This window comes from Pyrgilauda ruficollis, unplaced genomic scaffold (assembly GCF_017590135.1).
Source record: "Pyrgilauda ruficollis isolate IOZ18807 unplaced genomic scaffold, ASM1759013v1 scaffold15, whole genome shotgun sequence".
NCBI lineage: Eukaryota > Metazoa > Chordata > Aves > Passeriformes > Passeridae > Pyrgilauda > Pyrgilauda ruficollis.
This window is the reverse complement of record NW_024513654.1, coordinates 2,216,740-2,235,781: the sequence shown is the minus strand read 5'-3', so window position 1 is coordinate 2,235,781 and position 19,042 is coordinate 2,216,740. Positions and strand designations below refer to the sequence as shown.

At 41.9% G+C, this 19,042-nt stretch overlaps 1 protein-coding gene across 2 annotated transcripts in view; it reads left to right on the top strand.

The window, feature by feature from the left end:
• The window catches only part of DOCK1 (dedicator of cytokinesis 1), a 266,436-nt gene that overhangs the window by 216,501 nt on the left and 30,893 nt on the right, over positions 1-19,042 (top strand). For both annotated transcript variants that reach the window (XM_041461037.1, XM_041461036.1), the window contains exons 39-46: positions 6,330-6,419; positions 8,886-8,990; positions 11,256-11,397; positions 11,611-11,689; positions 12,016-12,100; positions 12,894-12,980; positions 16,328-16,504; positions 16,959-17,042. In XM_041461037.1, the coding sequence (XP_041316971.1) occupies positions 6,330-6,419; positions 8,886-8,990; positions 11,256-11,397; positions 11,611-11,689; positions 12,016-12,100; positions 12,894-12,980; positions 16,328-16,504; positions 16,959-17,042 (849 nt within the window). The remainder of the gene's footprint in view (positions 1-6,329; positions 6,420-8,885; positions 8,991-11,255; positions 11,398-11,610; positions 11,690-12,015; positions 12,101-12,893; positions 12,981-16,327; positions 16,505-16,958; positions 17,043-19,042) is intronic.

Below are 19,042 nucleotides of genomic sequence, written 5' to 3'. Positions count from 1 at the left end.
ATTTTTCCTGTGAGAAGGAGCTGATGGAAATCAATGCTGATGAGCTTCTGAATCCAAGGAATGCAATAAAGTGTTGTTTTAAACCAGCTTTGTTTGTGGAGCCACAAGGGAAGCAGCAACATTCCTGTTCCTGCCTGCTGAAATGTGGGACCAGCCACAGGCTCAGGTTTGCTGCTGCTCATAAATCAGGACAGGTTTGCCTCTGCTCCTCCATAAATTGAAAGTGTTGGTCCTGAGGAGAAAAAAACTAAACAAATGCACACTACTCATTTATTTCTGCTCCTCCTTTCTTCCCTCCTCCTCCAAAAAAAAAAGCTTTTACTGCTTTACAGCAGCCACAGAACAGAAAATATCTGAAATTATACAGCAAATGCCATGATTTGGCTTAAAAGGCCTTTTTTTCTGGCTCATGGGATGACATCAAATGGCTTTTTCTTCCATCTTAACAAGTGAGTGGTAAAATTCACCTGTCTGCCAAAAACCTGTGTGAGGCTCGTGGCCAGCTCAGCCCCGGAGCTGTCCTGAGAGCTGGGAAGGACAGAGAGTCTGGGGAGAGGGAGGATACAGAGTCTGACCATGTTCCAAATGAATATATTTATTTATTTAAAGAGTTTCCAACCTGGCTGTATCTTGAATGCAGTGCTAACAATAGAGAAGTGCTGAGTTTTAACATTTTATTTAAAATATTAAGCCTTCATGCTGGTTAATTAACACTACCTGAAATTTAACCAGCTTAGAAAGTCCCTCACATATCAAAACATGGCACCATAATATTCTTATCCCAGACTATTTCACTGCTCCTGACCATTAACTCTGCAGGAGCCCAGAAATACCCCAAGATCCTCCTTTGCTGCTATTAACCTCAAAAACTAAATTGGATGCTGTAGTTCTTTCTGGCCAACAAGCAATCCAGCTTGAAAAATAAATTAAATCTCTGGGTTTTCCCTAAAACAGATCTCCTGCATCTGCAAAGTCTTGCCCATAACAATTTGCACCTTGTGTCTACACAACTGAATTTAGGCTCTGCACATTTTTCTTCCCCCCCAAGTACAAAAGAAGCGTTTTCCTCCCAGTATCAGCTGCTTCTCTCCCTGGTACCCTCTCCAGATAAATTGTTTCTCCCATTAATGAGTTGTACCTCATACAAATCCTGTGTAGGAGCTCCCTGTACAACTCATTTCTCCAGAAGACTTGCCATGTCCTGGGCAAAGCTGGGAAAGCTTCCAAGGCAGGAAATCTGCGAGGCAGCAGATTGGGAGTTATTGACCTTCAAGAATATAGATTTCATTTATCAGGGTCCTGGGCCACAGCCGTGCTGTCCTCACCTGAATAAATTGGCTCTGGAGCAAACAGCTGAATTTTTCAGAGGGTTGTGCAGGGGATGTGAGACACACGGTCCCTGTTTCTTTGAAAATGGTGGGAAAATCTCCAGTTTTAGGTGGGTTTTCTGTGATGCTGGAGGTGTTGTGGTGCAGCTGCACAAGGGAACAGCCAGGTAGTTTAGGAAGTAGCCTCAGGTTTCACCAAGCAAAGTTTAGGTTGGATGTTAAGAAAAGTTTCTTCATGGTTGACAAGCAGAGGGACAGCCTGCCCAGGGCAGTGGTGCAGTCCCCATCCCTAAAATTGTTCAAAAAATATATGGATTTGACACCTGAGGACAGGATTTGTTGTTTAACAAGGTGATGGTTGATGATCTCAGAAGTCTTTTCCAACCTTAGTGATTCTATGGACTCCTGTGCCTCTGGAGTTCAGGGCTCTCTCCACTCAAGAAATCGAGTTCCATAATCCAAGTTCTCTTTGTTCCTCTGAAGGAACAACTGGACACTTGGGAATTCCAAACAGAGATGTTAGAGCACAGTGAGGTTTTTAAGAGGCAGTAGAAACAAAACATGGGTGCTTTTTTCTTAGACAGATGTCTTGGCTGGAGAGGGACAAAGTTAGACTGGCAAAAATGGAATCTTCTCCCCTTTCTCCCTTTTTTACTGTGTACTTGCAGTATGGTAGATTTTCAGTACACTCCTGAAGGTGTTCCATTAAAGATAACGTGACACCATATCAGCAGGAGAACTTGTAAACTGACTTTTACAGAAACTTTAAAGGAATTCCAGTAATTTAAGCCAGAAAAAAATGTTCTAATTGAAGCTGCTCTGCTGGGAGGGCTGGGATTGTTTAACCCAGAGAGGAGCAGCTCCAGGTAGAGCTCAGAGCCCTGCCAGGGCCTGAAGGGGCTCCAGGAGAGCTGGAGAGGGACTGGAGACAAGGCATGGAGGGACAGGACACAGGGAATAGCTTTAAGCTGACAAGGGATAGATTTAGATGGGATATTGGGCAGGAATTGTTCCCTGTGAGGGTGGGCAGGTCTGGCACAGGGTGCCCAGAGCAGCTGGGGCTGCCCCTGGATCCCTGGCAGTGCCCAAGGCCAGGCTGGACACTGGGGCTGGAGCACCTGGGACAGGGGAAGGTGTCCCTGCCATGGCAGGAGGGGAATGAGATGATCTTTAACCCAAATCTTTCTGTTGTGGATCCATGGTCTGGTTTTCTGCTGTTCATCTCCACTTCCTTGCTAGGAAAAAGGCAAGGATTATGTGATTATTGTCTGTTGCACATGAACTAAATCTGGATCACATTTAATTTGAGGATTCATTTTTCAGGCTCTGGAACATTTACAGAATCCATTATTAATATTAATATTCAGTAACATCTAAAGGCTTTGTTCAGGCTAGAGGAGGTGCAGTGGAAGCAGCCTCTGCTCCAGTGTGTTTATGGTGCTGACAGACAAGGGTGGGAAGGTGAATAAAAAAAATCAAAGGAGATTTAATTCTGCTGAAGTTGTTATTTAATCAGCACAGTGCTGTGGTACCTATAGGCAGTGATGTGTAGGCAGAGTGTGTCTGCTTTCAGAATTTGGGTTGGGAAGGACCTTTGAAGGTCACCTGGTCCCACCCCGTCACAAGCAAGGACATCTGTCAGCTCTCTCAGGTTCCTCCAGCCTGGCCTGGGACACTTCCAGGGATCCAGGGGCAGCCCCAGCTGCTCTGGGCACCCTGTGCCAGGGCCTGCCCACCCTCACAGGGAAGGATTTCCTCCCAGTATCCCATCTAAACCCACCCACCTTTTGCATTCCCAGACGTGGGTTGGGAACACATCTCTGCTCACACAGGAGTCAGTGGGAAGAACCAAAGGAGTTTGTTTACAGTGTTGATGCAAATCAAAAGTGATTTAGGCTTCAGTTTATTTCCAGTCTCATTTTGGAGAGGGACTGGTTAAATCTGGAACACACAAACAGGGAAGCAGGACAAGGGAAGTGATGGTCACACCGTTGTCTTTGAAATTAAAATATGCACAAGTTATGGATGACTGAAGTTCAGAAGAAAATGGCACTCAAAATGAGGGAAGGTTAAGTGATTTTGAAAGCTTTCACTTGTGGACTTAACAAACACCTGAATATTAGTTCAGTTCTGTAAATTGGTGCTGTATTGCCCTTCTGTATCAAAATTAACTCATCCTGGTGTGTGAAAATGTCCCCCTTCTTCTGCAACTGTGCCTTTACTCTTAAATTCATGTTAATTTTTGTTTAAAAATAAAAACATGCTCTGTATCATCATGCTAGATTAGATCCATAATATGGATAAAAACATTCAGATCCTTCCATTTGCAAAAATTGCGTTGCAGAGCGTTCAGGCTGCCTTGTAATTTCCTGCAGCCGTGATCCCTCATTACCGTGATTGTAATTAGTCCTTCTGATGCGTTTTTCACCTTCAAGGCACTTTACAAACATGAGGCAACTCATGCTCATTCCAGTCCTCTTCCCTAGATAAATAACATTCTGAACCTTGTTGGAGAAATAAGTAAAATCAAGAGGAGGGGTCGAATATCACGAGGAGCTGCAAGGAAAGGTTAATGAAGAACCAGATTCTGCTCCTTGTGAGCATTTGTGGCTTTTTTTATCTTAAATTAGGTCACCACTTTGTCCAGACATCACCCCATCTGGTTTTTGCAGGACTCAGAAGCTCCTTTCCCCTTGCTCAGCCCCACAGTGCAGATTTTAGCCCTTGTTTTGTCTTTACTTGGAGGGCAGAAATCTCTCTCCATTCTCCATGTGATCTCCCATGTTTTTTCCCTCTGCATTTGCTCATCTCCTGCCCCATCAGCAGCTCCCTGCTTCTCCAGGCTGCTGCTTTCCAGCCATTCCCACTCAATTTGCCAGGATAACCTTTCAGTCCATCCCTCTCCTTGAAAATTGGCTCCTTTTCTCCAGAGAGGAGCAGGGATGGCCAGTGAACCAATGGGGCCCATCTTGCTTTTTGTGACATTGGCATGTTCCACGTGAAGGCTTGCTGAGGATTCATCCTTAACGTTTTATTCTTATTTTTCACATCATCGTCTAGAACCAAGAATTTTTCTAAAAGTCTTATTTTTCCCAAGTTTTCCAGGTATACTAAGAAATGCAGTTTCACCTTGCAGATCAATAGACAAATAGAATTCACCTGGCACTGATTTGGGGGCTTTGAGTGTGGAATTTAATTTGTGTGGTTTGGGGAGCTTTTGGGGTTTGGGGTGTAAAATATCTCCTATTTGCACTGTGTTTTGAAGATGGTGGGATTGAGGGATTTTTATGGGATGGATACAGGGATCAGTTGTTGTGAAGGTTTCCCCAGGTCACATTTCCTCTTCTCTCCCCAGCATCCACCTCCCACCACCTTTGGAACTTGTGGTGCTTCATCCCAAACTCCCTGTCCCTAAAAGTGGATATTTTTGGGGAAAAATGGGGAATTGTGTGTTCAACCCTTCCCCTCAGCCCTCCTCCATCCACCTGCTCTTGGCTGCTGCATCCCCTCAGGATTCCACGAGGGCGAGGAACGTGTGGCCTGATGCTGAGAGGAGAATGAGGTGGTGTGGCCAGAGGATTTAAATTTAAGATGCAGGCTGATAAAATCTGCATTTCTAACTTATTCTGAAACTCATTTTTATAATAAAGTGAGGTCAGCAATGCCAACCAAATTTCAGCAGCAGAGGTAGATCATCAAGTTTGATCTTAGATAGCCTGGTGTGCTAATTTAAGCATATTTTTGGGTTTGAGTGGTTCTTTATCTTTGGAGTGGAAAAAACAAATGAAAAATGCACATTTAAAACCATTCTTGCTGCTCCTCATTAAGATTGTTGCCTTCTGAGGAGCTGAAGGATATTGTTAAATTTCTTTGGGTCACTTGAGACGGCTGCTGAATTTCATGGTTGAGGAACGAGAAGAAGAAGAACCAATGGAAATATAATGAGTATTTGTTCAAAGCAATATCTGCAAATTGCTTGTCCTGTCTAATACAGATTACAGATATTAGAGGGAGAAAGAGGTGATTATGAAATATAATCAATCACCAGCCTTACTCCAAAGCCTTAGGTCCTGGGTTTCTTCGTGGACAGGCTGTGTTTACACATTACTGGATGGGCTGGCAGGAATCATTTCATATCTGAAGCTCTTTGATCATTTGACTTGATTTGGATCCAGTAAATTTGCATCCTGTGCCAGGGCAGGTCATGGAGCAGATCACCTTGAGTGCCACCAAGCCAAGAAGGCTGATGGGCACCTGGGTTGTGTTAAAAATGGTGTGGAGCAGGACCAGGGCAGGGATTGTCCCTCTGTACTGGCACTGCTGAGACATCTCCAATCCCATGTCAAATTTTGGGCCCCTCAATGATAAAAAAGTCATTGGGGGCTGGAGTGTGTCCAGGGAAGGGATCAGAGCCTCAGGAGGGGCTGGAGAATTCCTGAGGAGCTGGGAAGGGGCTGAGCCTGGAGCACAGGAGGCTCAGGGGCCCTTGTGGCTCTGCACAGCTCCTGCCAGGAGGGGACAGCCGGGGGGTCGGGCTGTGCTCCAGGGAACAGGGACAGGAGCAGAGGGAACGGCCTCAGGCTGGGCCAGGGCAGCTCAGGGTGGATATTTGGGAACAATTTCCTCATGGCAAGGTTTGTCCAGGCCTGGCACAGCTGTCCAGGGCAGTTCTGGAGTCCCCATCCCTGGAGGGATTTTTAAAATCCATGTGGATGTGGCACTTGGGGACATGGGGCAGTGGTGGCCTTGGCAGTTCTGGGAATGGTTGAACTCAGTGAACTTGGAGGGCTTTTCCAGCCTCAACAATTCCATGATTCCATTAATAGAGACATTCATAAGCCCAGCACAGCTCTTTGGCACGTCAGATGCTCAGTGTTTTCAGGCATGTGACAAAATTCATTTGGTTGCTTTATTCAGATTTATTTGGTTCTGATGTTGATGTTTAACCAAGGTATGTAATTCAGCTTCTTTTTGTTGTTTTGTGATTTTTTTTTCCAACAGATGTGGGAAGAGGCCATTGCCTTGGGTAAAGAACTTGCAGAACAGTATGAAAATGAAATGTTTGATTATGAACAACTCAGTGAACTGCTGGTAGGTTTTTTTAATGACATAGACACTGCAATAATTTATTTCAGAGTTGAATTTCTAAGCTTTTAAAACTATATAAAAATACTATAGCAATGACAGTAAAATTCAGAAACAAATACCCATCATGGTTTTGTTGGACCAGTGTCAATTAACTGGCTACCACTGGATTGTCTGAAAAACATTGAATTTATTTTTTTTTTAGCTGAAAGAAAAACATTTTGGTAATGCTAAGCTGATTTATTTGGGGTATAAAAGGAAATTTTGAATTTAAATATAAATGGGGAGATGAAAAAAATTCCCATTCTCTCTCAAGTGTCTTTCTATATTCACATTTCTTTTTTTAGGTATGAATAATCCCCAAGCATTCATGTCTCCAGTCAGTTATTTTTGCCCTGACGTTACCCATTCATTATTCCTGCACCATTTTTTCCTCCTGTTCTCTTCCAAAGAGAAAAATGGCAGCTGTCACTGTCCCTCCTCGGGTCCCAACCATTTCCACAGGAGTTGGGATATGATTCCAGTTTGTTTCTGAAAATTCTCGACTCTAAAGTTTTTGATCCCTTTTGCTTTTGCACTCAGAGTACATTTTCAACAATTTCTTTGAATTATTTATCTGTTTTCTTTATCCCTGTGTGTCTGAGCTGGTGCTGTCCTGTGTCCTGTGGTGCTGAACTCAGCTCCACACAGCCCCAGCCCACTGCTCCTGGTGGGGTGGGCACAGAATATTCTTCATTTCAGCATAAAAGGAATTGGGTAGGATTGTTCCTCAGCTAGAAATGGTTGTCTGAGGTGATTTTTCACCAGGGGGTGGCTACTCTCTGAGTCCCTCAGTTTTAATTTTCCATCTCCTTTTTGCTTGCACATGAGAACGTGAACGGGTTTGTCACAGAGGCAGCCACTCTTTAATTACTCTACTGGATCCATGTTGAAGGAGAAGTTGGAATTTGCACTTTATTCATTGTAGCCAGTGATCACAGAGTGATGGAATGATTTGGGATGGGAGGACCTTAAAACTCATCCAGTTCCACCCTCTTTGCCATGGGCAGGGACGCCTTCCACTGTCCCAGGTTTCTCCAAGCCCTGTCCAACCTGGCCTTGGATATTTCCATGGAGTTTCTCCCTCTTCTAAGAAAGGAGACCCAGAACTTCACATCAGACAATTGAGTTTATCTGCTTATCAGCCAAGAGATGAGATGTCACAGAATTAGTCCTGGTGTGCATTTCCCTCACAAGACAGAGATCAAAATTCACTCTCCCGTATGAGTCAGGTCTCAAATACCCCATCAGCTTTTCTTATTGCTGCTGCTGAACAGCTCTTTTTTTTCTCCCGCAATTAAATTTAGAAGTTTTTTGTTCTTTCTATTCTCCCTCTTGTCTCTTTTCTTCAAGCAATATTAAATATTAGCCTCTAAGACAATTCACAAATGACAAAATAGTTTTGCTCCAGACGAGCTGAGAAATACTCGGCAGATCTGGGTCTTTGTAGTCTTGGTGCCATTTTCTGTTATCTGTTATGTGGGAGCAGCACTAAACCTCCCCCAGATCAAAAGTCATTCTCTTTGCAGAAATAATAGACTAAACATAAGTTAATGAGCAGATCTTCTGAAGCTGCTCATTTGCTATTATTTCATCATTAGAGATAAAGAAGAACTCAGCGTCGAAAGCAGATGGCGTCTGACATGCGTGTGTTTATTCCAACATTTACATTTTCCTGCAGTTCTCAACTGCCTGCTTTCCATATGCAAATTCATGGTTGTAAATATGGAAGAGAAGTAGTAGAAAAATATAATGAGATGTAAGAGCCCAAAACTGACAAGTCAGCACCATTGGGATGAGCTGTGTGCGGCTTCATCCTTCCGGTGTTTTGGTGTCAGAAGTGTCACAACTGGAATTTCAGATTGCCTTGCAAATTCCTGACCTTCACTGCCAGTGAAATATTGGATGTGAGTCAGTGAAGTCCACCAAGATGAGGTCCATCAAAATTGAGATACTGGACTTGAAACGGTAAGGTTCACAGTGATGAAGTTCATCCAAATTGAGATATTGGTATGGAACAATGAGGTTCACAATGATGAAGTTTATCAAAATTGAGATATTGGATATGGAACAATGAAGTCCACCAAGATGAGGTCCATCAAAATTGAGATATTGGATATGGAACAATGAAGTTCACCAACATGAGGTCCATCAAAATTGAGATATTGGATATGGAGCAGTGAGGTTTGCCATGATAAGGTAAAATTCATCAAAATTGAGATATTCGTTAGGGAACAGTCAGATTCACTGTAGTGAGTAGAAAAATCATGGCTACAGAGTCTGGTATTTCCAGATATTGCCATGAGTCTGATATAAAGGTGAGGGAAAACAGGGGAATGAAACATCTTTAATTTAGAGATGCATACAAGATCTTAAGTGTAAGGAATCTCCTAAAAGCTCAGGTCATTCAAATCCCTCCTGTTTATTTTGCAGAGAAAACAAGCCCAGTTCTATGAAAACATTGTGAAGGTGATACGACCAAAACCAGATTATTTTGCTGTTGGATACTATGGCCAGGGATTCCCAACATTCATAAGGGTAAGTGTCACCTGTTTCCAGAGACTTTTCTTGCTCTGGAAATTTCCCTTGGCTTGGAGAAACCTGCCTTACACCGACTGGTGTTTTTTTAGGTGTACAAAACAAACACTGGTTTTTCCTTTCTGGTTTCTAAGATGGAATAGTTGAATTTTAGTAGAAAAACTGTCTCTTCAAACATATTCAGTACTTTCTATTACTTCAGGGTATCACTAGAAATGAAGATAAATGACCCAATCCATCACTCGGGGTCATAACCATCTGAAATGGTGACATTTTTGCCTGGCAGGTTAATATATATTTATATATATATATAATATATATATATGAGCATGGTAGAGAATAATTTTGTACATGACCATGTTGTCAGGTGAGTGTCCTTTCCAGCATTGTCACTAAAATGAAGTTGACTATCAAAGGTGTGTGTGACACCTTTAATAGCAATTTTTATCATTGATTTGTGTGTCTCATGTGCCAATTTAAGACATGTGTCACTCGGTTGATGCCAGGATCATAGCTTTAGTGACATTTTAAGGGTTTTTTTTTCACTAATATTAGGAATTTTATGGGTTGAATTAGTGGCTAAAGAAAAGTGGGACTATAACATGCCTGAATTGCATCTGTATTATGATTCTCTGGCACTTGGCAGTCGGTGACACAGAAATGACCCATTATTATTTCGTTAACTTCCCTGGGCATCCTGTGCCGGGGCCTCACCACCCTCAGAGGAATGAATTCCTTCCCATTTGCCTTCTGAAAACCAGGCTGTTGAGTGCCCTGCTGCTGGAGAAAATCCTCACTTCTCCCTCTATTCCAACATTCCCTGTGAATTACAAATGTATATACATAAATTACAGTTATACAGAGCCATCTATTATTACCTTTCTTTCCCCTACTGAGCTTTTCAAAGGGCACCACTGCAGAACTAAACCCAGCTGGGCAAATGTGAACAACTCCAGGTTCCTACCCCCAGTCAAAACATCCTTTTTTAATAAGTGCTGTATAATTTTTTCACCAACTATTCACTTTTAGACGAGTAATGAGGTTAAGCATATTCAGATGCAAATTTTATCCAAACTTGCTTTAATATGTTTGATCAGTTAAAAATATGCAAGTTGTCTTTTACATTTTCCTTTAGAATTTAATGAACTCAGCATTTAAATGGGCTGTATAAAATATCACTTAATTTTCTTTATTGGCAAATAAGAAACAAATGCTTAGAAATACAATAAGCTTAATTTTAAAGTTATAAAAAGGTTTAAGTTTATAATGGCAAAAATCTCATACATTAATGTGAGTCTTTTTATGAGTCAGTATTTTTGGATATTCTTCCTTACATCTGCATTATGTTTCTGTTTTTCTTTGCTACTCTTTTTTGCTCACTTGAGTGCCTTTGAATAAATGTTTATGTATAAAAAACCTAATTCAGTTTATTGATTGACATCCATTCCATCATTAGCTGTGGAAGGTGGAGGAGTCATCTTGGATTTGGTAATTATTTGTCTTAATATATTTTCAATGGCCACCAGTGTTACAGATCCTTGAAATCATGTTTTGATGTGATTTTTGTGTGGCTTAAAAAAATACCTAAAGGTAAACATGGGCTTAATGGTCCCAGGATGGAATTGGAGGTGAGAGAAAAATATTGATGAAGTATTGATTACGACACAGCATGAGGAGAGTGAAATTCCTCTCGTACTGAGAAGTGCTAACAGCGTTGGTGTCAGTGCTTCTGAGGCCCCAGTTCTGTACTGGGAGCACTGGTTTTAGCTCTGGGGGTGCTGGTGCCAGCTGTGGTTGCCTCTGTGATGCTTTGAGAAGGCTGACCTAGAGCAGGGGCTGGGCAGAGCTAAAGAATAAAGCAGGGATTGATTCCAAGGATCTCCTCCATGGATCCACCTTGGGCAGCACAAGAGCCCAGCCAGGGCTGCACCCAGGATGAACCCAAATGGTCCCAAAATGCACGAGCGCTCCCGGGGTCTCTCCCTGGGATCAGCTCTGCTCCATGTGCACATTGCAGTTCAGTGTCCAATTCCAGCTCAGCCCCTGCACTCCCATCCTGCTTGTTTTTCTCTCTGCAGCCCACGGGGTTTGTGCTCCTGGGCTGAGATTTGGATCATTTGTCCTTGGTGCCCAGCTGGAGCAGGAATTGTTTTGTCTCCCTGCTCTGTGCACAGAGCTCACCATCCCCTAATCAGACCCACACACTAAAGCAGCACAGAATGTGAAAAATATAAAAACTAAACCTGAGGCATCATGTGTTTGCAGAACAAAGTGTTCATTTACCGGGGCAAGGAGTACGAGCGCCGCGAGGACTTCGAGGCGCGGCTGCTGACGCAGTTCCCCAACGCCGAGAAGATGAAGACAACGTCACCCCCCGGCGATGACATCAAATCCTCCTCTGGCCAGTGTATCCTTGGGCTGTACACCCACTAGACCCAGTACAACCAGTGCATCCAGCAGCTCAGATCAAGGATTTATGGCCAACCTGTTGCGCTTCTGCCCTGATGGGTGTAACGAACCGATTGTGTTGGTTTTTCATTTTTTGTGTGTCTGTTCCTGTTGAGCTGTTTGCTCTCTGTGACTGAAATTCCCTTTTCACTTCTTAACCCCAGAAATTCAGATATTCAGTGCTTCACTGTAAAGCCCAAGCTGGATTTACCCTCGAAATTTCACAGGCCAGTGTCAGAGCAAATTGTGAGGTGAGTTTGGGCTGGGTTTTGTTGTTTTGTCAGTCCCCTTTATAGCACATTATTGTTGCAATAGGAATCTGTGCACAGTCAAGGGCATGGGCATTGTGAGGGCATTTAATGGTGATTTTTAATATTGGCACACATTCCAACCCACTGGAAAATAGTGATCCCATGTTTGTTGGTGAACTTCCTCTAATATTAGAATTTAGTATCCATTCCTAAACAGACAGCATTTGATTTTCATTGTGCATTTGGGGCTTGGAAATGCATGGTCTTTGAGGTCACTTCCAGCCCAATCCATTCTGTGATTCCATGATTCTTTTCCCTCTTTTCAGTTTCTACAGGGTGAATGAAGTCCAACGTTTTGAGTATTCACGCCCTGTTCGAAAAGGAGAGAAAAACCCAGACAACGAATTTGCAGTAAGAAATTATGAAGAAAATAAACCACTTTTGGTTTGCTTGTTTATCCCCCTCTATTTTGAGCATCTGAGCCATTCATTATCTTTTGCTTGTTGAGAAATAAATTCTAGGTTTAAAGGGATTATTTTTCATAGAAAGTTAATTAAGCCAATTTATCATGTTCTCGTTTATACCAATAGGAAAAAAATGGGCAAAGCTGTATTTACTTTGTAAAAACAGCTCTTCTGAGAAAGGATTTAAAACTGTTACACCTGAAATTTGTCTTGCCATAAAGATTCCAGCCAGGCATCTGAAAATCTTTTGTCACTTATACCTTTTGCTTTTTTTTTTTTTTTCTTTTTGTTTTCTTTTAAACCAGTTGTTTCATCTAATGATCAATAAATGAGTACTGTGAGGAGACCCTGGCACAGGGTGCCCAGAGCAGCTGTGCAGATCCCTGGCAGTGCCCAAGGCCAGGTTGGATGGGGCTTGGAGCAGCATGGGATAGTGGAAGGTGTCCTTGCCCATGGAACTGGATGGGTTTTAAGGTCCTTTCCAACCCAAACCATTCTGTGAACATCCAGTAAAGCCAGGGGATCTTTCCATGGTATTCTCCTTCAGAAAGGGAGCAGTTGTTCCCTGCTAAGTCACATACCAGATTTAAATCAGTGCTGCTCCATCTTGCACTTGGAATTCCCCCCTGGCTCTGTAACATCTGCCATACCTTGGTCCTTGTCCTGCTGCTGATGTTTTAGGGCTTTGCTCGGGGTCCCAGCTGTCCATTGATAACGTGACACTTGTGTTCACTTTGCAGAACATGTGGATTGAGAGAACCATCTACGTGACAGCCTATAAATTACCAGGGATCCTCAGGTGGTTTGAAGTCATATCAGTTTTCATGGTAAGAGCAGCTTGGCTGTATTGAGATTGTGTCAAACAATGGGGTTTTTAGACAGCCAGGGAGCTTTTGTGTGTCTCAGTGGCTGTGCTTAGATCTGTGAGCAGGGAATCCGTGGGATTTTACCTGGCACATCCTGAGGGAACCTGCTGAGGGTGCTGGTTGCTGCCTGAAGGTGACTCAGGCAATTCTTTTCCATTCCTGAGGGAAGGGAATGCAGCCAGCCCTCCAAGGCCCTCAGCCCTTTTAGAAAGCATTGGTGTCCCTCAGCAGGTGCCTAGAACAAAGTGAGACCTGAGGTGGTGCAGGGAAACCCTGCTCCATCCCAGAGAATCTAGCCTGAACTTTATCAAAGAGGATCTGGATATTTTGATTGTCACTAATTCAAAATATCCTAATAATCAAAGGCATTGTATGTCTGCGTTTCTTACCACTCGTGGTTAAAGGTTGTTTTTGTTTCTTCTCCATATTTAGCTAAATATACCCTCAGCAACCTCACAGAGTAACTCCAAATTACTCATTTCTCTGTTCAACCATTTAGACTGTTTAGATAAGACATATCCATTAAACGCCTTTAAGATTAAATTATTCTTATGCAGCTGTAATTTTTAAGTAGCAATAAAAACATTGTTACTGCGTTTTTGAAATCTCTCTTGTGAGGCTTATTTTTAAAGGAAAAGAACAATTTGCATATGATTAATTAAAACCTTTTTCATTGCTCCATTGAGGTTATGTTGGACAGTTGTATTTGGATGAACAGAAGTAATGCAGAAAATTACTATGGTATCTATAGTAACAGAATATGAATGTGATGTGTGACAGTAACAGGCAGCTGAATAAAACACATTGAATTTTTAATGAATTTCGTAGTTTCAATATAACCCTGATGGAGAAGATTGTATTTATCTTCATGATGGCAAGAAGTGCTGTTTGTAAAGGCTGGCAGATCTGATGCCAGGCCCGATGAGCAGAGAGCAGAGCCTGACAGGCACTTGGTGTTCACCCCTCCTGCTCTGCCTGGCATCCAAATGGGCACAAATCCCGTCAGCCTTTTGGGAGCAAGGATTGTATGAGCTGCAGAGCTGAGAAATGATAGCAGAATGGAACTTAATAACGTCTGGGAAGACTGCTGCAGATAACTTCTGACCTCCTCTGGCACAGTTCCTACAAAATGGGTATTGACTTTCCTCAAGATCTCTGTCAGCTAAAATGCTGCAAGGAGGATCACAGGGTTTACATCCCTGTAATGCTAAATTGTGATTATGGATACAGATATTATTGATCCCCTGCTAAGCACCAGGATACTCCAGCAGCTCTGCATGTTTCATATTTTATTGATGGAACTGGAATATCGTTAAAGGGAGAGGTGAGATTACATCAAATCAGTGCTGAGAGAACGGAGTAATTTCATAAATGTAGTGTATTATGTTACATAACCCATAGGAACATGCAGAGTTGCTTTAAATCTACTGGCTTTTCAAATTCCTTCTGAGTACTTTTACCTAAACCTTTGCAATCTGTTCATTATCTGTAAGGAATTTGGGGCCAGCATTCCTTATTCTGTATCTGATTTGCTTTAGCTGGGCACAAGAAGTTGTAGTGGAGAGACACCAGCCAGGGAACTAGAAATCAGATTTTGAATCACACTTGAGTTTAAAAAGCACAAGTGCTAATCTCTGTTTTGTTTTATCTTGGAATTTTGTACTGGTGCAAATGTCTCAGGAGAATGTAATTCCTGTTTTCCCTGGGTGGAGTGAGGAGTGCCCAGAGTGGCACTGGGAACAAGGCTCAGAATTTACACTTATCATAAATAGCTTTCTCCACGATCCCAAGCCCAGTTTGTAGTAGTGAGATGGCAACTGCAATTCTCCATCTGCTTTTAAAAAATTAGAGGGAGTGTTACAAGAGTAGTAAAAGAAAGGAGAATGAGAAAGAAAGCCATGATTGCTGCTACAGAAAAGTCAAAAAGCTGTCAGCTCAATGAGTGCTAATTTCTGGAGATGCTCAAGAGCTTTAAAAGCAATGGTTCATCAACACATTATTGCATAGTTATCAGGCCATTAATACAAGTGACAGAATGCTAAATTTAGCCTGTGATGCTCCCAGCAGTTCCTGCCTGTCAGATGCTGGATGTGGCTTCACTGCCCAGTCCAGATTCCCCCGTGGCACGCTGGGCTCTGTCCGAGCCTGGCCTGCTCCCTGTTCCCAGCAGAGACACCAGGCTCCTTCTGCCTTCCAGAATCATTCAGCAGGCAGGCTGCTCAAAATGCTAATTAAAACATCCTTGATGTAATCAGCTGGCAGGTGTAAGAGTAACAACTAAAGAGATTTGATTATAAGTGGTTCTCAGAAACAGGGTAAGCAACTGATAGCCAGGTAGAAGTGCTGCTTTGTTTATGGAGCATTTATGTAAATGAGGCTGTAATCAAATATACACTTGCATTTTCCTCACAGGCCTCAATTAACCTTCCTTTCCTCTCCCTACCACATCATTTTTTTTAATACAAGCAGGCTGTGGCTGCCAGTGAGCACTCTCTACACTCTGGGTCACTGCAAGTTACTGATTTTCATCCCATTCACTAATATTTAAAATATTTTAATTCTGTTTTTTTCAACATGAACTTCTTGAAAGACACGGTAGCTGGGCATAAAAAGTAGCTGGAGGTCAGCAATTAAAATAAAGCAAGTTTTAGACATAAGAGTTAATTCACCCCGTGAAGGCATCTAAGAAGACTCTTCATTGAAGTCCAGGTAGAAAGAAAATTTCTCCCTTCAGTTCTTGATGGTCAGGTGAAGAAAATGTGACCTCTTGGGAAAAAGCACAGCAGATAGTTTAGATGTCATCTCATCAACATATTCAACTCGATGTCCTTGGAAACACACCAAAATAATCAGTGCAAAAATATCTTCCTGATTTTTGAGCGGCTTAGGATTACATTTTCCATCAGAAAATCCACGTTAAAGTTATCATTTCTTTCTTACTGTTACGTTAAGCTGGATCTTCTTTGTGCTGCTAAAACTCACCAACCCTTAATCTCTGATGTTCTCCATAATCCTCCAAAAAACCTCACGTGATTGCTGCCAGAGCCTTTCTGGATGCTGCGCTGGGATGTAATCCCTCCTGCAGCAGCAAGATGCAGTTAACTTCCTGCACTGATACCCATCATCATATCAGTTACTGCAGCACAGAGATACCAAATACCTCAATCACCCTTTCTGGTAATTATTGGTCAAAAATCTCCCAAAAACCTCGGTTCTGAAATGCCTGGAGCGTTTCTGCCCGTGAAGTTTTGCTGAGCAGGTTAAAAACTCTGCCCCTGGTTTGAAATCTCCTTTTGCTTGGGTTTTAGGTGGAGATCAGCCCTCTGGAAAACGCCATCGAAACCATGCAGCTGACCAATGACAAGATCAATAACATGGTGCAGCAGCACCTGAACGACCCCAACCTGCCCATCAACCCCCTGTCCATGCTGCTCAACGGCATCGTGGACCCCGCTGTCATGGGGGGCTTCGCCAACTACGAGAAGGTAACGCCAGGATTCCCTGAATTCCACCAGGATTCCCCTGAATTCCACCAGGATTCCCCTGAATTCCACCAGGATTCCCTGAATTCCGCCAGGATTCCCTGAATTCCACCAGGATTTCCTGAATTCCACCAGGATTTCCTGCATTCCACCAGGGTTTCCCTGAATTCCACCAGGATTCCCTGCCCTGCTGGGCCTCAGCTGAGCCCAGCACAGGGAGGAGGTGGAGAGAGGCCAGAGCAGGGATGGAGCAGCTCTGCTGGGAGGAAGGGCTGGGAGAGCTGGGATTGTTCCAAATCACTGTGATTCTGTGATTCCACAATTTTCACGTTGTGTTTGTAGCTGTTACTTTGCAGAATTTTAAAGTTGATCGATTTATCTTCGTTGTAGCTCATTCCTCTGGTAGTAGATGTTTCATTTTCTGAAATAATGGCTCATTTCTCTCTCTCTCAATTAGGCTTTTTTTACTGAAAAATACATGCATGAGCATCCAGAGGATCATGACAAGATTGAGAAGCTGAAGGATCTGATTGCTTGGCAGGTAAAAAACTTGAAGTCAGGTTTGGCAGAGGCAGCTGCTGTGGAAAGACATCTTGGTGTCACTTTGGAGGAAATTCAGACATTATCCTCACCTTGGGTACATTTCTTTGCCATTTAAATCTTTCTTGGAGCTTGAGTTAAAGTTCATCTTTTCAAATCTGACATAATTGCTCATTTTTATAAACTTGCAGAGAGCAAATATGATCAAGATGCTTCCTTTTTTTTTTTTTTTTTTGTAAACACAGTAAGTGACAATCTCCCATCTTTATCAGATGATAAAATATTTTTCAGGGCAAACAAGAGACAATTCCAGTTTTGCTCCATAGTCACATACTGGACATTTTTTTATGGTCTCAACATAATTTTATGATAACTAAAAAAATACCACGTTGATTAGAACTGTTTTATTTTTCCCACAGAAAAAGAAAGTGGATCATTGTCTTTTCATATTCAGTTCTGTCTGTATAATAAAGGGAATAATTTACATCTCCTTAGATTTCAGTCTTAGAGGTAGTAGAGCCAAAGATACAGAATTCAAAAATAAAATATCCTCTGAAGGCCTTAAAACTATCAGTGAGTAAAAAACTCTTTTGGTCTGACAAAAAAAAAAAAAAAGACATTTTAAATTTATTTTCTTGTGAGCTTTTAGGAAAGATTAGGTTTTATAAGCTTTAAGTTTTATAGAGGAAAATAATTTGGTCCCAGGAGACTGACTTGGTGTCTGCTCTGTGTCTTTGCCTCTGAGAGTGATAATTCAAATGAATTCCAAACACACTTTCCCTCAGCAAAGGCTCACTTTGGTGACACTTGTGTATTAAAATAATATTACAATTTGAAAATAGGTATGGCTGCTGATCCCATTGTATTGTAATTATTCAGGGCTTTTAAAAAACATGATTTCCCATCAGTTTTGTACTTCAGAAACAACAGGAACCAGGAAAATAGAGAAAAGGGATCAAAATGTATTTTTATAGCTGAAAATAAGAGTCACTAAAAGCCCTTTCAGTGCTTTTAAATTGCCTGGGATATTTCATACACATTTAAGGGATCCTAAAATTTAAAATTCCTCTCAAATTACTTCAGTTTCCAGCCAGGTGGGAGTCAGCTCCCAAATATTGGGAGAGGGATGTGTATGGAAGCCTTTGGAGGGGCTGAATTCATCCTGGGCTGACAGGGGTGGAAACCAAAAAGGAGATTTCATTTTTCAATAATGTGGGGCTTGGAGTTCTGTAATCACATGGAATTTTCTCCCTGCTGCATAAATCAATCTGGGTATATGAAATAGGAGCCTGACAATTGTATTATCAGCTGACCAGTTAAATTCAATATTTTCACCTCCTTACCTCTCTCTCCACTGTGCTGTGGAATTCATAATTCATATAATTCCTGTGAACTTCAAGTGTACATTTTGTTTCTGTCTCTTATTAATTCAGATAAATTCCATTAGCAGAGCAATGTCCATTTTTGTCCTTTTTGGTGCTTTTCCAACTTAGGCAAAAAATGTTCCCATGCAACTGCACCATTTCAAGCTGATCTTTCATTTTAACATGAAGATAATGAAATGATTGATTGAAATTAAGTCAGAGAAATGAATGATTGATGACATTAGTCACTCTGAATTTAGCTAAAGTATTTACAGCACAGCAAAACAGAAAAATACCACAGCAAATCAAAACCTTGTGCTCCTTCTACAGAGATGAAAGAACTGCTGCATACCAAACTCAGGTTTTATGCTCATATTTTATGATCCCCTTGCTCTGAAAGATTGTTTTCAAAGATTAGTTTAATAATTCAAATCAATGTCATTTTTTTTCAGTCTTTTCAGCCGAGCAGATCGAGATTTTATAAAAAAACAAAAAGGGGAAACAAATCGGGAATAATTTCAAGTTGCAGTGGAACTTTATAAAACTTTAAAATCAGCCAAGAACAGAGTTATGAAATAAGAAAATGCCCTTTCTCCAAGGCCAAATTAATTGGGAATATCATGAATGTGGCAAAATT